General features: G+C 42.7%; 1 protein-coding gene across 2 annotated transcripts in view; it reads right to left on the bottom strand.

Annotated features, from left to right (window-relative positions):
* The window catches only part of LOC118367622 (integrin alpha-8), a 60,256-nt gene that overhangs the window by 3,112 nt on the left and 40,909 nt on the right, over positions 1-16,235 (bottom strand). For both annotated transcript variants that reach the window (XM_052494450.1, XM_052494449.1), the window contains 5 exons: positions 16,042-16,134; positions 13,042-13,121; positions 12,607-12,687; positions 11,658-11,763; positions 4,701-4,859 (listed from right to left, as the gene is read on the bottom strand). In XM_052494450.1, coding sequence (XP_052350410.1) covers positions 4,701-4,859; positions 11,658-11,763; positions 12,607-12,687; positions 13,042-13,121; positions 16,042-16,134 — 519 coding nt within the window. The remainder of the gene's footprint in view (positions 1-4,700; positions 4,860-11,657; positions 11,764-12,606; positions 12,688-13,041; positions 13,122-16,041; positions 16,135-16,235) is intronic.

The raw sequence follows: 16,235 nt of genomic DNA on the forward strand, positions 1-16,235 counted from the left end.
AAGTGGGACACAATCATGAAGTGGAACGACATTTATTGGATATTTCAAACTTTTTTAACAAATCAAAAACTGAAAAATTGGGCGTGCAAAATTATTCGCAAAGTTCAAGGGGGCCGAATACTTTCGCAAGGCACTGTTAGCAACGACTATATTTTAGTTATCACATTTTTATGAATCTTTTTTTAAATGTAATTTTTCTTTGACTTTGACACTACATACAGTGGGGCAAAAAAGTATTTAGTCAGCCACCAATTGTGCAATTTCTCCCACTTAAAAAGAGGAGAGAGGCCTGTAATTGTCATCATAGGTACACTTCAACTATGACAGACAAAATGAGGGGGAAAAATACAGAAAATCACATTGTAGGATTTTTAATGAATTTATTTGCAAATTATGGTGGAAAATAAGTACTCGATTGAGGGACTACTCGATTGAGGGACCTTACAGATAATTGTATGTGTGGGGTACAGAGATGGAGTAGTCATTAAAAAATCATGTTAACCACTATTATTGAACACAGAATTAGTCCATGTAATTTATTACGTGATTTTTTAAGCACATTTACTCCTGAACTTATTTAGGCTTGCCATAAGAACGGGGTTGAATACTTATTGACTCAGGTTTACATTTTTTATTAATAATAAAAAGGTGACACAAATCTCAATGTAATCCATTTTTAATTCAGGCTGTAACACAACAAAATGTGAAAAAAGTCAAGGGGTGTGAATACTTCCTGAAGGCACTGTATATATATATATTTCAATATTTTTTAAACTTTCTTTACTTTAGGTAGATGTTACATATCGTCTACTATATTTATATCATTCCAGGTCAAGCAGCACTAATGTTGTCCTTGGGAAGCCAACTAACAGCCCTTCAGAGCCAGATGGCAGAACTGAAGAAAGACAATGCAAGTAATAATGAAATGTGTTCTGAAGAGCTATTGAGTTAATAATTTACTCAATAGAAAAAGAATCACAGTTCTGGATAATGCCTTTAGCCTCTTTCCAGATCAAGCAGCATAACTGTCAGCCCTGGAGAACACAGTGACAGCCATTGAGAGCCAGGTGGCAGAGCTGATGGCCAAGAAAATACAGGTGACGAAAATGTTTCACTTATCAGAGCTACTACATGTACGCTTCACCTGAACATGATTCAACAAATGTTAGGATGTTACTGCTGTTCCTAAAACCATTGACATACGTTAGCCTATTGTAACCCCTCCTACTGTGTGTGTGTGTGAGAGTGAGAGAGAAGGTTGGGCGATTGTGTAACGTTAAAGCCTACATTGCCCGATTGCGCCCCATAGCGGGGGTCTTTCTCATGACTACCTGGCCTGATGACTCCTTGCTGTCTCCAGTCCACTTGGTCGTGCTGCTGCTCCAGTTTCAACTGTTTTGCCTGCGGCTATGGAACCCTGGCCTGTTCACCGAACATGCTACCTTGTCCCAGACCTGCTGTTTTCAACTCTCTAGAGACAGCAGATGCGGTAGAGATACTCTGAATGATCGGCTATGAAAAGACAACTGATATTTACTACCAAGGTGCTGACCTGTTGCACCCTCTACAACCACTGTGATTATTATCATCTGACCCTGCAGGTCATCTATGAACGTTTGAAAATCTCGGCCATGTTCTGTTATAATCTCCACCCGGCACAGCCAGAAGAGGACTGGCCACTCCTTATAGCCCGATTCCTCTCTAGGTTTCTTCCTAGGTTCTGGCCTTTCAGGGAGTTTTACCTAGCCATCGTGCTTCTACACCTGCATTGCTTGCTGTTTGGGGTTATAGGCTGGGTTTCTGTACAGCACTTTGTGACATCAGCTGATGTAAGAAGGGCTTTATAAATACATTTGATTGAGAGTGACAGCCAGTGAGAGTCATGTGGCAGAACTGAAGGGAAAGAACGCAGGTGACTATATATCTTTACTGAAAAGAAATACTATGTATATGTCTCACTTTAACATGATTCAGTTTATTTCAGGATGTGGTAAAGCTACATCTTCATTTATCGTTTTCACCATAAATTATGTTTCTGCATAAATGATTTTCTAGCCCTGGAGGCCAGAGTGACAGCCAGCGACAGGCAGGTAGGTGGCAGAACTGAAGAAAGAGAATGCAGGTGACTAAAATGTTTCACTTATAAGAACGACTGCATGTATTCTTCACCTGAACATAATAACATTCAGCTCATGTCAAGATATGAGAAACCAAAGCGATGTAACAAAGCCACATCATGGCTTATCATTTTCAAAATAAATGATTTTCTTGCATAAATGATCTTCTAGCCCTGGAGGCCAGAGTGACCGCCAGTGAGAGACAGGTGGCAGAACTGATGGGAAAGAATGCAGGTGACTAAAATGTTTTACTTATCAGAGCTACTACATCTACGCTTCACCTGAACATGATTCAGCTAATGTTAGGATGTGATCAAGCAAAGCAATGTTACAAAGCTACATCACAGTTTATTGTTTTTCTTGTATGCATTATTTTCAGTCCCTGGAGGCCAGAGTGACAGCCAGTGAGAGTCATGTGGCAGAACTGAAGAACGCAGGTGACTATATACACTATATATACAAAAGTATGTAGACACCCTTCAAATTAGTGGATTCGGCTATTTCAGCCACACCCGTTGCTGACAGGTGTATAAAATCGAGCAAGCAGCCATGCAATCTCCGTGAACAAACATTGGCAGTAGAATGGCCTTACTGAAGAGCTCAGTGACTTTCAACATGGCACAGTCATAGGATGCCACCTTTCCAACAAGTCAGCTTGTAATTTCTGCCCTGCTAGAGCTGCCCCATTCAACTGTAAGTGCTGTTATTGTGAAGTGGAAACAACTAGGAGCACCAACGGCTCAGCTGCTAAGTGGTAGGCCACACAAGCTCACAGAACGGGACCGCTTAGTGCTGAAGTGTGTAGCGTGTAAAAATCATCTGTCCTGGTTGCAGCACTCACTACCATGTTCCAAACTGCCTCTGGAAGCAACGCCATCACAAGAACTGTTAGTCGCTAACTGATCTAATCAGGATGTATCTAAGCACAGCAATGACAACAAAGCTACCCTCAGAGTATCTGTTTATTAAGATATTATTTTCTTGCTATTTCAGCCCTGGAGGCAAGATTGAGTGTTGCTGAGAGCCAGGTGGAGGAACTAAGGCTAGGTAAGAACAGTTCAATTCAATCAAACCCACAGTGTGGTATGAAATTAAGACATTTTAGACATTTCGGTGAGCTTGATTGAATTCATTCTCATGAGTTCGCACAGAAGACAGTTGGCCTTTTCTGTTGGTTTGATATGGTTTGGTATGTGGGACCTTTCAAACTGCGATCACTCTGGTCTATGAAAAAGTATTCTCCGACATTGGCAACGCTTACGCCGACAATAGTACAGATGAAACTTACGCCGACAATACTACAGATGAAACTTACGCCGACAATACTACAGATGAAACTTACGCCGACAATACTACAGATGAAATTTACGCCGACAATACTACAGATGAAACTTACGCCGACAATACTACAGATGAAACTTACGCCGACAATACTACAGATGAAACTTACGCCGACAATACTACAGATGAAATTTACGCCGACAATACTACAGATGAAATTTACGCCGACAATACTACAGATGAAACTTACGCCGACAATACTACAGATGAAACTTACGCCGACAATACTACAGATGAAACTTACACCGTAACAATACTACAGGTTCACCCACAAAGCAATACATCTACAACTCAGATAAAGGTATAAACATAAACACACAATCTCCATGCTCACATGTCCACCACAGGAGGCTGCTGAGGGGAGGACGGCTCATAACATTGTCTGGAATGGCGTGAATGGAATGGTATGTGTTTGATGTGTTCGATACCATTCACTTCAGTCCATTCCAGTCGTTCCTATGAGCCCGTCCTCCCCAATTATGGTGCCACCGGGCGCCCACAGGGGCCAGCTACTGGCACAGACCCAAACCACTAACAGGCTGCTACAGTGCCTAAGAGAGACGGATAGTGCTGATCTCTCCCTGCTTCCCCTCTGATACAGGTATGTTCTCAGCACCAGTGAGAGGAGTCTACTACTTCACATTCACCTCCATGGGTCGAGAGCCTGGACAGAGAAAATGGGTGTTTACTTGGTCAAAAATGGCCAGCAAATGATATACAACGTCCATGACAACTTCCATGGTGGTTATGAGTACATGACAGGTGCCGTGGCTCTGGAGCTAGAGAAAGATGACCTGGTGTACTTAAGGCTTTCTAAGGGCTGGGGGCTGTATGATGACAACTACAACCACATTGTCTTTACTGGCATCCTGCTCTTCACCACCAACCCTGCTATGGGCCGACTCCACTAGTTCCTCTCCGTCCTCCGACAGTCTTCAATACACATGGAATGAGTGACTTTGTCCTGTCATCATCAAAGCACATTACTCAGTCATCATCACAAACATAAACCAGACGGTAGATGACAGCCTGTTACCCTATTTTATTATGAGAAGAACTGAGCTGCATCAATGCTAGATCGGGCCAGTAAATATTTGATTTAACTGAGCTGTAATTTCACAAAAGCATTTATGCCATTGTTTCTGAAGCATTGGAGACCAATACAGGTTTATAAATATAAAACATTAGTGCATGAGTACAGTGTCCAGTGTCCAGTCTCAGCAGGAGGTGTTATTGTGTTACCTGTAGGCCCAGGATGTTGAGGCTGGTGTTGCTCCGGCAGTTGATTGGTCCTTCCGTTAGAACCTCCAGAGCGTAGAGCAGGTGTTCGTCACGGAAACGAGAGGGCCAGCCCACCTGGAGCTCCGCCTCCCGAATACTGCTGGGACCTGAGTTATGGAGCTGAGAGAGTAAGAGGGAAAGGAGACAGAGATGAGAGGAAGAGAGAGGGGGGAGTAGAGAGGGAGGGGGAGGGAAGTAGTGAGAAGGAAGAAGAGAGAGAGTATGAGAACACCAAGCCACTCAGCTTAGCCCCTTTCCACACACTCATTAATTCTGAGGGTGGTGATGGTGAGTCACCCAAACAGGACATGGTCCCAGTGCTCCAGGCAGGAATTCTCTGAGAGAGAAACTCTGGCTGACCTAACTATAACCAGCTGGACAGATTGCAGGACAGGAGCACTGCAGCCCCAGACCCTGCAGACATCCAGCAGATGTCCCTCCTTACTGCATCTTCAACACACACACGTATAATATCTACATAGGCGTACAGAGGCCCATTATCAGCAACCATCACTCCTGTGTTCCAATGGCACGTTGTATTAGCTAATCCAAGTTTATCATGAAGATCTGGTACAACGCTGTGTACTACTCCCTTCACAGAACAGTGCAAACTGGCTCTTCAGTTTCTTGGCATTTCTTGGCATTTCTCAGAACAAGAATAGACTGATGAGTTTCAGAACAAAGTTCTTTGTTTCTGGCCATTTTGGGCCTGTAATCGAACCCACAAATGCTGATGCTCCCGATACTCAGCTAGTCTAAAGGACTGTTTTATTGCTTCTTTAATTAGCACAATAGTTTTCAGCTGTCCTAACATAATTGCAAAAGGGTTTTCTAATGATCAATTCACCTTTTAAGGGGGGACAAAATGGCACCGTAGAGAGAACACTGTGTTTCAGCGAGCTCCCGTGGCATTCGTAAATATATATTTTTACATTAATCTCCTAGCTTGAAAAAGTGGTAGAATTGGCTAAATAAGTTATCCTACAATGAGTCTTGATGGCTATTTCGCAAAAATCTCCGACAACATGCCCAACAGAACTACTAAGAACTCGACCAAAACCACCACCCCTGTAGATGTGCATGAGTTGCTAGCTAACGTTAGCGAAGCTAACACCATTGCAGATCCAGGCACAATGGACCTGGTGATTCAAAAGATGACTGATAACATTACTAAAGTGATCGATGTTAAGATAAGAATGGTCTTGGAAGCAATAGCAGGCCATTCAGCTGAACTACAGAGGGTTGTCAAACGTGTTGTTGAGGCGTAAGGAAGAATTGCTGCAGTGGAAACTTCAACTACATCTATGGACGCTAAGATAAAAGCACTTGAGAAACAGGTGCTCGAAATGGCGGAGCACATTGACGACTTGGATAATCGAGGTCGCAGATGCAATATTCGTGTTGTGGGACTCCCGGAAAATTCTTAAGGGACACGTTCAGTAAAATTCTTTGAGGAATGGATCCCTGGCTACCTACAAATGGACACTAAGGCTGGTCGTGTGAAGCTGGACAGAGCCCATCGCTCTCAAACACCGATACCGGTCTCAACCAGCGCCCACGGCCGGTGGTTATAAAGTTCCACAACTTCACCGACAAGCAGCGCGTCATGGACGCGGCTAGAAACATGAGTCCAAAAGGTCTCATTCTTCAATGATTATTCCACTGCGGTTGTACGAAGATGCAAATCGTTTGATGAGGCGAAGGCTCGACTCAGGAGAATGAAGATGGACTACGCACTGTTGTACCCGGCCACATTGAAGATTATGGTCAACAGATCAACTAAAAAGCTCTACACACCTGAAGAGGCTGCTGCGTTTATTGACTCTCTCGGGTAAATAACTTTAAGCTGCACCTCCGCAACATTGGATAACTTTGTTTATTTTTGGTTGAATCTGATCATGAAACAGTGGTGTGAGTCCTCACGTACTCCGGCTCAGTAATATTCATATCTTTATTATTTTTCTTGTTAAAGTAATAGCCACTATAGCTCAGGCTGAGATATGTGTGAATCCATATTGGTGCCCAGGCTTGGTTTTAGGTGGAAGAGCCTAAATCTTCTTCTATTGATTTTCTTTTCCATACATATATATTGAGCGGCAATGCAGACTTAAGAGTCTACATTGGAGAGTTGAAATCCCCTGCATGTTAGCTAGTGGGAAAACCCCCCTTTGGATCTTTACATTAGTTTAGTATAGTTCGAGTTCAGGGTTCATATTGTTTGTTTATGCTCTGTGAGATAGAGGAGAGTTCAACACATGGAAAAAGGTACCACCCCACTTTTACAGTAGGATCCAGTCTGGATATTGAATGGTCAAGACACAATGACAGGTAACAGAATGTGTGTATGTACGTGGAACATTAGAGGGAGCCATAACCCCATTAAAAGGAAGAAGGTACTGTCTTTTTTGAAAAAATAAAATATTGATATTGCCCTGTTGCAAGAAACTCATTTGGATGATAAGGAGCACCTTACATTACAACAAGGGGGGTTTGGTCAAGTGTTTTTCCTCATCATTTTCATCCAGAAGTAGAGGTGTAGCAATTCTTACCACTTAAGGTCTTGAATTGTGTGAAAGATACATTTGGTCGCTTTGTTATAATTAATGGTACTTTACAAGGGCAGAACATTTCCATAATGAATATTTACTTCCCCCCTGCTCACCCCCTTGATTTCCTCACTAAGGTATTTCTAGACTTTTCAGAATTAAATTCGGACACTGCAGTGGTTGGAGGAGATTTTAACTGCTTGTGAACCCCCTTATTGATAAGTTTCCCAGCGGTATAGCTTCACTCTCTCCTCAAGCTAAGTCACTTAAAGCTATTTGTGATGATCTGGGGTATGCTGAAGTTTGGAGAACTTTTCATCCCTCCAACAGAGAGTTCACTTTCTTCTCTGCACCTCATGGATGTCAGACTAGAATAGATTACTTCTTTATGCCCAGGACGTCTTTGCAGTCTGTTTTATCCGCTAGGATAGGAAGCATAGTCATATCTGATCATGCGGAGGTGATCCTGGACATAAAACTCAATGGGCCATTCAATCGGTCAAGACATTGGAGGTTGAATACAACCATTCTTAAAGACCATACATTCACATCATGTTTTATTAAAGAGTTTAAAGCGTTTTCTCTATTAACTCTCAATCAACAGATAACCCCTTGCTCCTTTGGGAGACCTGTAAAGCGTATGCCAGGGGTCTGATTATGTCATACACACATACTAAGAGATGGAAAAAGCGTGAAAAGCAAAAAATGTTAGAGGGTGAATTAGGAACTAAAGAGAAGGACTACATTAAAACTCCCACTCCTGCCCTATGAAAGGAAATATCAGTCATTAGATCAACGTTAGACTCTCTCCTAACACAGGACGCTGAAAAGAAAATGAGATTTGTCAGGCAAAAGCTATATGAACATGGCGATAAGCCAGGAAAGTACTTGGCATTCCTAGCTAAATAGAGAGCTGACTCTCAGTCAATTGCTACTATTACTGATTCTGATGGTAATCATTTATATGAAAATAAATTGATAAGTGACTCATTTAAGACATTTTATACAAACCTTTAAGCCTCAGAACTGCCAAAGGATGCACCCAAATTAATGGAGAACTTATTTTGTAAGATTGAGCTCCCTACTATCTCTGAAGAACAGAGGTCTCTCCTTAATGCCCCTATTACCAAGGAAGAGATAATGTTCGCAATTAAGAATCTGCAAAATGGTAAGGCCCCAGGACCAGGGTTTTGTAGTGAGTTCTATAAAGAGTGCCATGGTCTGATCCTTGAGCCATTGTGTGATATGTTTAACCACTCATTTTCAAATGACCAGCTCCCTCAAACACTGAGAAAAGCCAACATTTCACTTATTCTCAAAAAGGGAAAATGTCCAGAGTCTTGTTCCTCGTACAGACCAATTTCCCTTCTGAATGTGGATAGAAAATTGCTTTCTAAAATTCTAGCCACAAGATTAGAGGACTCACTGCCACTAATTGTGAAAGGAGACCAAACTGGCTTCATTAAGGGCCGTAAAGTCATGTAACAATGTCAGGCGGCTTCTTAATGTAATTCAAGCCTACCAACAAAGTGCTGTGGATGGTCTTGTGCTCTCCCTAGATGCTGAGAAAGCATTTGATCATGTGGGGTGGTCTTACCTATTATTTGCTCTAAATACATTTGGTCTGGGGGACAACTTTATAAAATAGGTGAAAGTTTTATATGATGATCCTCAGGCTGCTGTCCTTACTAATGGGCTAAGATCAAATAGCTTCTCTATACACAGAGGTACCAGACAGGGCTGTCCTTTATCCCCTTTCCTCTTTGCACTCGTTATGGAACCACTGGCCGAGGCCATCAGGGTAACGCCTGCTATACAGGGGCTGCTCATTGGTGATGTTCACCATAAAATAAGCTTGTATGCTGATGATGTGCTGATATTCATCTCTAGTCCCGAGACTTCAATCACATCTCTTATTAATATTATTGAATTATTCAGCGAATTCTCAGGCTACAAGATTAACCTAACTAAGTCAGAGGCTAAGCCACTTGGTAGCCTACACTCTGTACCTAATACTTCTCCCCCCTTCCCTTTTAAATGGTCTCCCTCAGGTTTCATGTATCTGGGTATATTTGTAACTCCTAAATTCCAGCAAATGTACAGAGACAATTTTGTTCCCTTGTTTGATACAATAAGACAGGATCTGGAGTGCTGGAACTCTCTCCCGATTTCTTGGTTGGGTAGAATATCCCTCTTGAAAATTAACATTTTACCTAGACAACTTTACCCAATCCAAATGATCCCAGTATTACTATCCAATAAGGTAATAAAGGATGTAAATGGATGGCTAAGTTCCTTTATATGGAGTAAACGCAAGCCAAGACTTAAGAAGGCAATATTGCAGCTGCCAAGTTCTATGGGCGGCTTGGACCTGCCCAATATCAGGTTCATTCAAATGGTGTGCCCACCTTTATTATATTTCTGACTGGATCACAAATGACGACTCCTCTATTTGGTTAGACATTGAGACTTCTCTTTTAAAGTACCCCTTACAGGATATTTTATTTTTCAGAAGTTTCAAGTCTGTAGAAGATCACTGCAATAATCCCCTAACACTTAACACATTCAAAGTATGGAGGTCAGTTCAACGCTTCCTGGGAAGGTCCAAACTAACCTCTGCTCTTACCCCAATTCTTAACAACCCAGATTTCAGTCCAGGATTGCTGGATGCTGGCTTTAACTTTTGGCTTAATAAGGGCATACGCAGGCTAAATGACTTATTTGCTGATAAGATTTTATTGTCATTTGAGCAGATGGTCGAGAAATATCGACTCCCAAAGCAGGACTTTTTCCGCTTCCTACAAGTAAGACATTATATTCTGAAGAGCACCACCTTAATTGGTAACCCTGATGTGTCTGCCATTGAAAGAATGCTTTTTTTTCCCACAAAGGAAAATGTCTGTAAGTCTGTTTTATGATACTTTAAGGTCCTTTTCTGCTGTCATCACACAGAGGGTGAAACAAGTGTGGGAGAAAGTATTGTCTGTTACTATTGACGAAGAGATGTGGGAGGACATTTGGAGATATGCAAAAACAATATCTATATGTAATCGTACTAGAGCAATCCAATTAAGAATAATACACAGATTGCATATATCTCCAAATCGCAGACATGCTTTTAGCCCCACTTCCTCTTCCCCTCAGTGTCTTAAATGCAAAACTGATACAGGCACCCTAACACATTGTTTATGGTCATGTACCAAAATACAAAGATACTGGTCTGGTGTTCTGCAAGAAATTGAAAAGATCCTAGGGGTTGATCTAGAATTGGACCCAGTTTCTTTACTGTTGTGTCTCCCTAGTAGGCATGTTACTTCTGTGGGTAAAAGGAGGCTTTACAACATCCTTACCTTCGCAGCGAGGAAAACCATCCGTTTACAGTGGATTGGTGATACGGTTCCTTCTATTAAAGATTGGCATAAGATACTATTTGAATGGGTGCCTCTGGAATATCTAACATGTACATTGCATTCTAAAACAGACCAGTTCTACAAAGTATGGGAACCTTATCTAAATGACCTAGAACCTGAGGTATCAGCTATTATGCTGCAAGGATTCTCTTAGAATGGCGGGGATCTATGTATTTCAGAACTACACTGTACGTTCCATGTGTTGAACCTAACTTCTTGGTTTAAACTGAGCTTTTTTGTTTAATTTCTGTTTGTAAGTTTGTTTAAAATGTATGTATTGAGAGACGCAATGATGGGGATGGGGTCAGAGAAGCGCCGAGCGGGAAGAGGAAAATGGTGTACGTATATATATATAATATAATAATATATGTGTGTACGCGTATATATGTGTATATGCATGTGTGTGTATGAATATATATATATAGGAATGTGTAAGTGAGTGCTGCTTTTTTTTGTGTGTGCTTTGTCTCTGTTGTTGTATCTCTTAATATGGGTGAAAAGTGTGAAATTCCAATAAAAATACTGTTACAAAAAAAAAATGGCCTTTTAAAATGATGAACTTGGATTAGCTAACACAGCGTGCCATTGGAACACAGGAGTGATGGTTGCTGATAATCGGCCTCTGTACGCCTATGTAGGTAGATATTCCATTACAAAAATCTGCCATTTCCAGCTACAATAGTCATTTACAATATTAACAATATCTACACTGTATTTCTGATCAATTTGATGTTATTTTAATGGACAAAAAAATTGTTTTTCTTTCAAAAACAACGACATTTCTAAGTGACACCAAACTTTTGAACGGTAGTGTATGTCTGATTCCCCCTCGTATCCCTCCACCCCGCTCTCTCTTTCTCTCTCTCTTCCTTTATGACGGTAATTACATCTGTTCAGGAGGCCTTTGATCAGACAGCAGACAGCACTTACAGGGCTACTGCTTTTACTGTGTGTGTATGTACCTCGTAGATGTGTGTGACCTGGGGTCCTACGTCATCCTCTTTGACCGGCTTCTCTTTGGGCTCCCAGTGAGGAAACGGAAGAACCACCTGAGAGGGATGACACACCCTGGAAAGGGAGAGAGAGAGAGAGACAGAGAAAGAGGTGGGAAAGAGAGAAAGAAAGAAAAAGAGGAGCAATAGAGAAATAAAGAGAAGAGAGAGAGTATGAGAACAAATGATACGGAGAACAAATGATATACAACATCCAGGACAACTTGGGGGGTGAACACCAAGCCACTCGCCACTCCGCTGCCAAACACAACTTACCCAACGCCGGTTGGACCTTAACCTCCAGCCCCCCACACCCACAGCCCCCTACGGATCACTGTCTGTTTGTGTGTACAACTGCCTTAGAACCAGCCAAGTCACTCTGGGGTCCAGGCTTTGAAGTGTATTTGTGTGTGTGGGGGGATAGTAAAACAAGGAACATTCGGACAAGTGGGGACATTTCGTCAGAACCCACAAGGAAAAAAGCTATTTTAGGCTTGGGAGTTATGGTTAGGGTTACAATTAGGGTTAGGGTAAGGTTTCGTTTTAGGGTTAGGGGTTAAGCTTAGCGTTAAGGTTAGGGTTAGGGAAAAAAGGAGTTTGAATGGGAATAAATGTTTTGTTCCCCACAAGGATAGTAAATCAAACGTGTGTGTATGTGTGTGCAAGCGTGTGTGTGACGAAGGAGCACTAGCACTGGCTCATGTGTGCATGATTAGCAGAGATCTATTCATAGAAACATACACAGACACAACCACACTAGGCAATATAAATACAGCAAACTAAATGAGCCTGTCTCACCTACATGGCACAAGACAAAGAGATACACTGTATGACAACAAAGTGCATCAAACACAGCAAAGATATTCTAATGTCACAGGGTTTGAGAAAAGATCAATCAGAACAGAGATGTATCACTCACCCCCTCAGGTCTAGCTGAGCTCTGGCAGAGATGGAGAGAGACAGACTGACTGGGTTGCTCTTGGAGTTGTCTTTGTTTGAACTGTAAGATAAGAGACACACATGAGTCAATAAAGATGTTTGGATGTAGAGTCTGCACAATGGCCTGACGATGTATGGTGTGTGTGCGTGTGCATGTGTGCGCGTGTGAGTAAATGAGTGAGTGAGCATGTGTTTGTGGCGAGATGAACAGTCAATGTTTTGTGTCGTCTGTTTCCCTCCGGCCATCTGTCTCGACGCTCTTTGTTTGGGAAAGCCACAGAAATCTTCAGAATTCTGACAGAGGTTCCTTTTTACAGTTATGTGTGTCACAGCTCTTCCGCAGTGTGTGTGTGTGTGTGTGTGTGTGTGTGTGTGTGTATGTGTATTTGCATGCCTTTGCGTGTGTGTCTGTCACCTGTGGATCTGTAGGTCAAAGTCAATGTGAGGACCGGCATCATCCAGCCTTTGGACAGCAAACCTTAAACCTACAGATACCTGGAGACAGAGACAGTGAGACAAAGAGAGAAGGACAGAGAGAGAGGGACAGAGAGACAAAGGGAGAGACGACAGAGACAGAAAGAGACGTTTCAAAGTCTGTGTCAGTGACATCTGTACGTGTTCAGTTAAAGCGAGCAGCCTTCTAACCCCATGTAGAGTTTCCCTTTGTTAAAGCTAACCAGAACCTGGCCATGGTGTGTGTATCTGGGTTACGTATCTGTATTGTGTGTGTGTGTCTCAGTTGGAGGATCAGTACAGATCTGTGGGCTGAGACAGACCAGATCCCTTTCCCTCCAGTCTTCAGACCCCAGTTAAACCCCCCTCAACCCTTGCTTAACTCACACCATGTGGAGGGCTTAGTTCATAACCATAATTATGATAATGGCTTCTTGCATTTGTGTGTGTGTGTGTGTGTAATAATGTTGTCATGAACAACAGGTCAGACACTAGTCAATGCCGGAAACTCTTAAACACGTGCTAAAACTACAAGGGAGAAGCCTGAGGGTGGAAACTCATTAGGACTCCAAAGTCAAAGAGACTTTATTGTACATGGCTGAGAGAAAGAGAGAGAGACAGACAGAGTGACCCAAATATATCTCTCTTCCCAAATCTGGAAAACATGTATTTCCTGTCGCTTCTCTCCCATGTCTTGAACAGCACCACCACCACTATAAAACTGTCTAATCTGGATCTACTGTAAAACCCACCATAGTACAGAGACAGAGTTTGTCAAGGAAATGAACTAGTGCATCGAACAGCCATCGATCGACCTGTTCTAATGCATCGACCAGCCATCAACCTGTTCTAAAGCATCGACCAGCCATCAACCTGTTCTAAAGCATCGACCAGCCATCAACCTGATCTAATGCATCGACCAGCCATCGACCTGTTCTAATGTATCGACCAGCCCTCAACCTGTTCTAATGCATCGACCAGCCATCGACCTGATCTAATGCATCGACCTGATCTAATGCATCGACCTGTTCTAATGCATCGACCAACCATCGACCTGTTCTAATGCATCGACCAGCCATCGACCTGTTCTAATGCATCGACCAACCATCGACCTGATCTAATGCATCGACCAGCCATCGACCTGATCTAATGCATCGACCAGCCATCGACCTGATCTAATGCATCGACCAGCCATCGACTTGATATAATGCATCGACCAGCCATCGACCATGGCTCTGTGACTGTTCTCAGAGAAGGGATGTAAAGAGAAGGGATTGACACTGTCGACCAAACTAACAGATAGGTATCTATTTGTTTTTCTGGCCAGTGAGACCTCTGATTGCTCTAAGGCTATATATGGTGTTCCACAGGGCTCTGTACAGGGGCCGTTTCTGTTCACATTGTACATGCTGACTGTCTGGCAGAGGTGGCACAACAGGCCCCAGAGTGGTGTAGCGGAAGACAAAATTCTGAGGCCCTTAATTTTTCCTGATCTAGTAACTTAACCAGGTAAAACTCTGGACCTTATACGGTATGACGTGATTCATCTGTTTAATATGGGCTATGATGGGACCAGAGTTTTTCTAATCAGGTCACATGGTTTAAAAAAATTCCTGGCCTTGGGGAGGCTGAAAACCCTGTCAAACTGCAACAACCTTGTACTTGTTCATATGAATTATATTTTAAAGAAGGACTAGGGGGGTCCTATAGACACTGAGAACGAAACCTGATTGGACAATAAAACACAGGGGTGAGCTTGCTTTATGTAGGTTTGCATCATGTAGTTTGCATTATTGTGTTTATATGTTATATTATTGTGTTTATATGTTATATTATTGTGTTTATATTTCACAAACAAATGGGCTATAAATAGCCTACACAACCGCTTCGTTTACCCTGGCCAGAGGAACAGGGCCCATAGTAGACTAGAGTATGCAGCTGCTGTTAGTATAGTTGATCAGACTGAAAAATTGTCTCGTTTCCATGCAACACATGTCAGCTTGCTAATGTTTAGGAAGGCTGCTCTATTTATGCAAGAGTTTTTGCTTGTGTCTGTCGGGAGTGATGTGTTATCAGCTTGCTAAATAAATACCAGAGGAAAGTGGAGAGCACCTTGAGCTTTATGCCAGCCTGCGGGACCTGCGTTATCCATTCATCTGATTGGTCAAGACACACAAAGAGCCTGTAGCAGCACTCCAGTGTGCAGTCTGCATTTTAGAGGCTTGACTCAAAAATATTAGAATAACAAGCGTTATTCCGGCTGCATGATTAGTAAGTGTGTGTGTTTATTATATAAAAGCTCATGAATTCCTATAGGTCCAAAGGGGCAAGGGTAAGTATGTATGGGACACATCTGGTCTGAAGGAGAGCTGACGTGCACACACGCACACAAACACACACACTCTTCAACCCCTTGGAGCCCTCTAAAGCCGCGCCCCAGAAGTGAAATATGATCACATAATTGATTTATCAGAATGCTGTGTGTCGCTTCTAGAGCTAACAAATACCGCTCTCAGGCACACAACACACACACTTATGCACATAGCCAAGTATACACACACACACAAACACATACACACACAAACACACATGCACGCCCAGACAGACAGACTGGTTACAGAAACACAGGGTAGAGTTACATGTCGGAAGGGACCACTCTTTACTTAATAAAGCCTGTGCTTCCTGGATGTGTCATGCAAGGGACGAACGGATTAACACACACAGAAATACCCACAGACAGCTTCAGAGTGTGGGACTCAGTGGGGCACGGGGTATCTGGGTGATCAATCACCATGGTAAATATCAATAAGCACCGCTGTATCTGATTGACAGCTTCCTGTTTGGACAGGAAGTGGATGTTTCCAAGTAAAGGGGAGGTCAGTGTGGGGGCATGTACGTGTGTGTATTTTTTGTGTGTTCATTTGTGTGTGTGTGTGTGTGTGTGTGTGTGTGTTGGACTTACTTCTGTTCCAGCAACCATAGGGTTCCCCAGGTCACACACCACCAGTCTGGAGTCATTCACCATCCTGTACTCACAGTTCAACCTGGATAGAGACTGGAGAGGAGAGGAGGGCAGGCAAGAAGAGAGGAGGTGGAAGGGAGAGGGTGGAAGAGGAAGATAAGTGATATGTGGGGGAAGGGAGGAGAGGAAGAGAG

Source organism: Oncorhynchus keta, chromosome 34 (assembly GCF_023373465.1).
Source record: "Oncorhynchus keta strain PuntledgeMale-10-30-2019 chromosome 34, Oket_V2, whole genome shotgun sequence".
NCBI classification, from domain to species: Eukaryota; Metazoa; Chordata; class Actinopteri; order Salmoniformes; family Salmonidae; genus Oncorhynchus; species Oncorhynchus keta.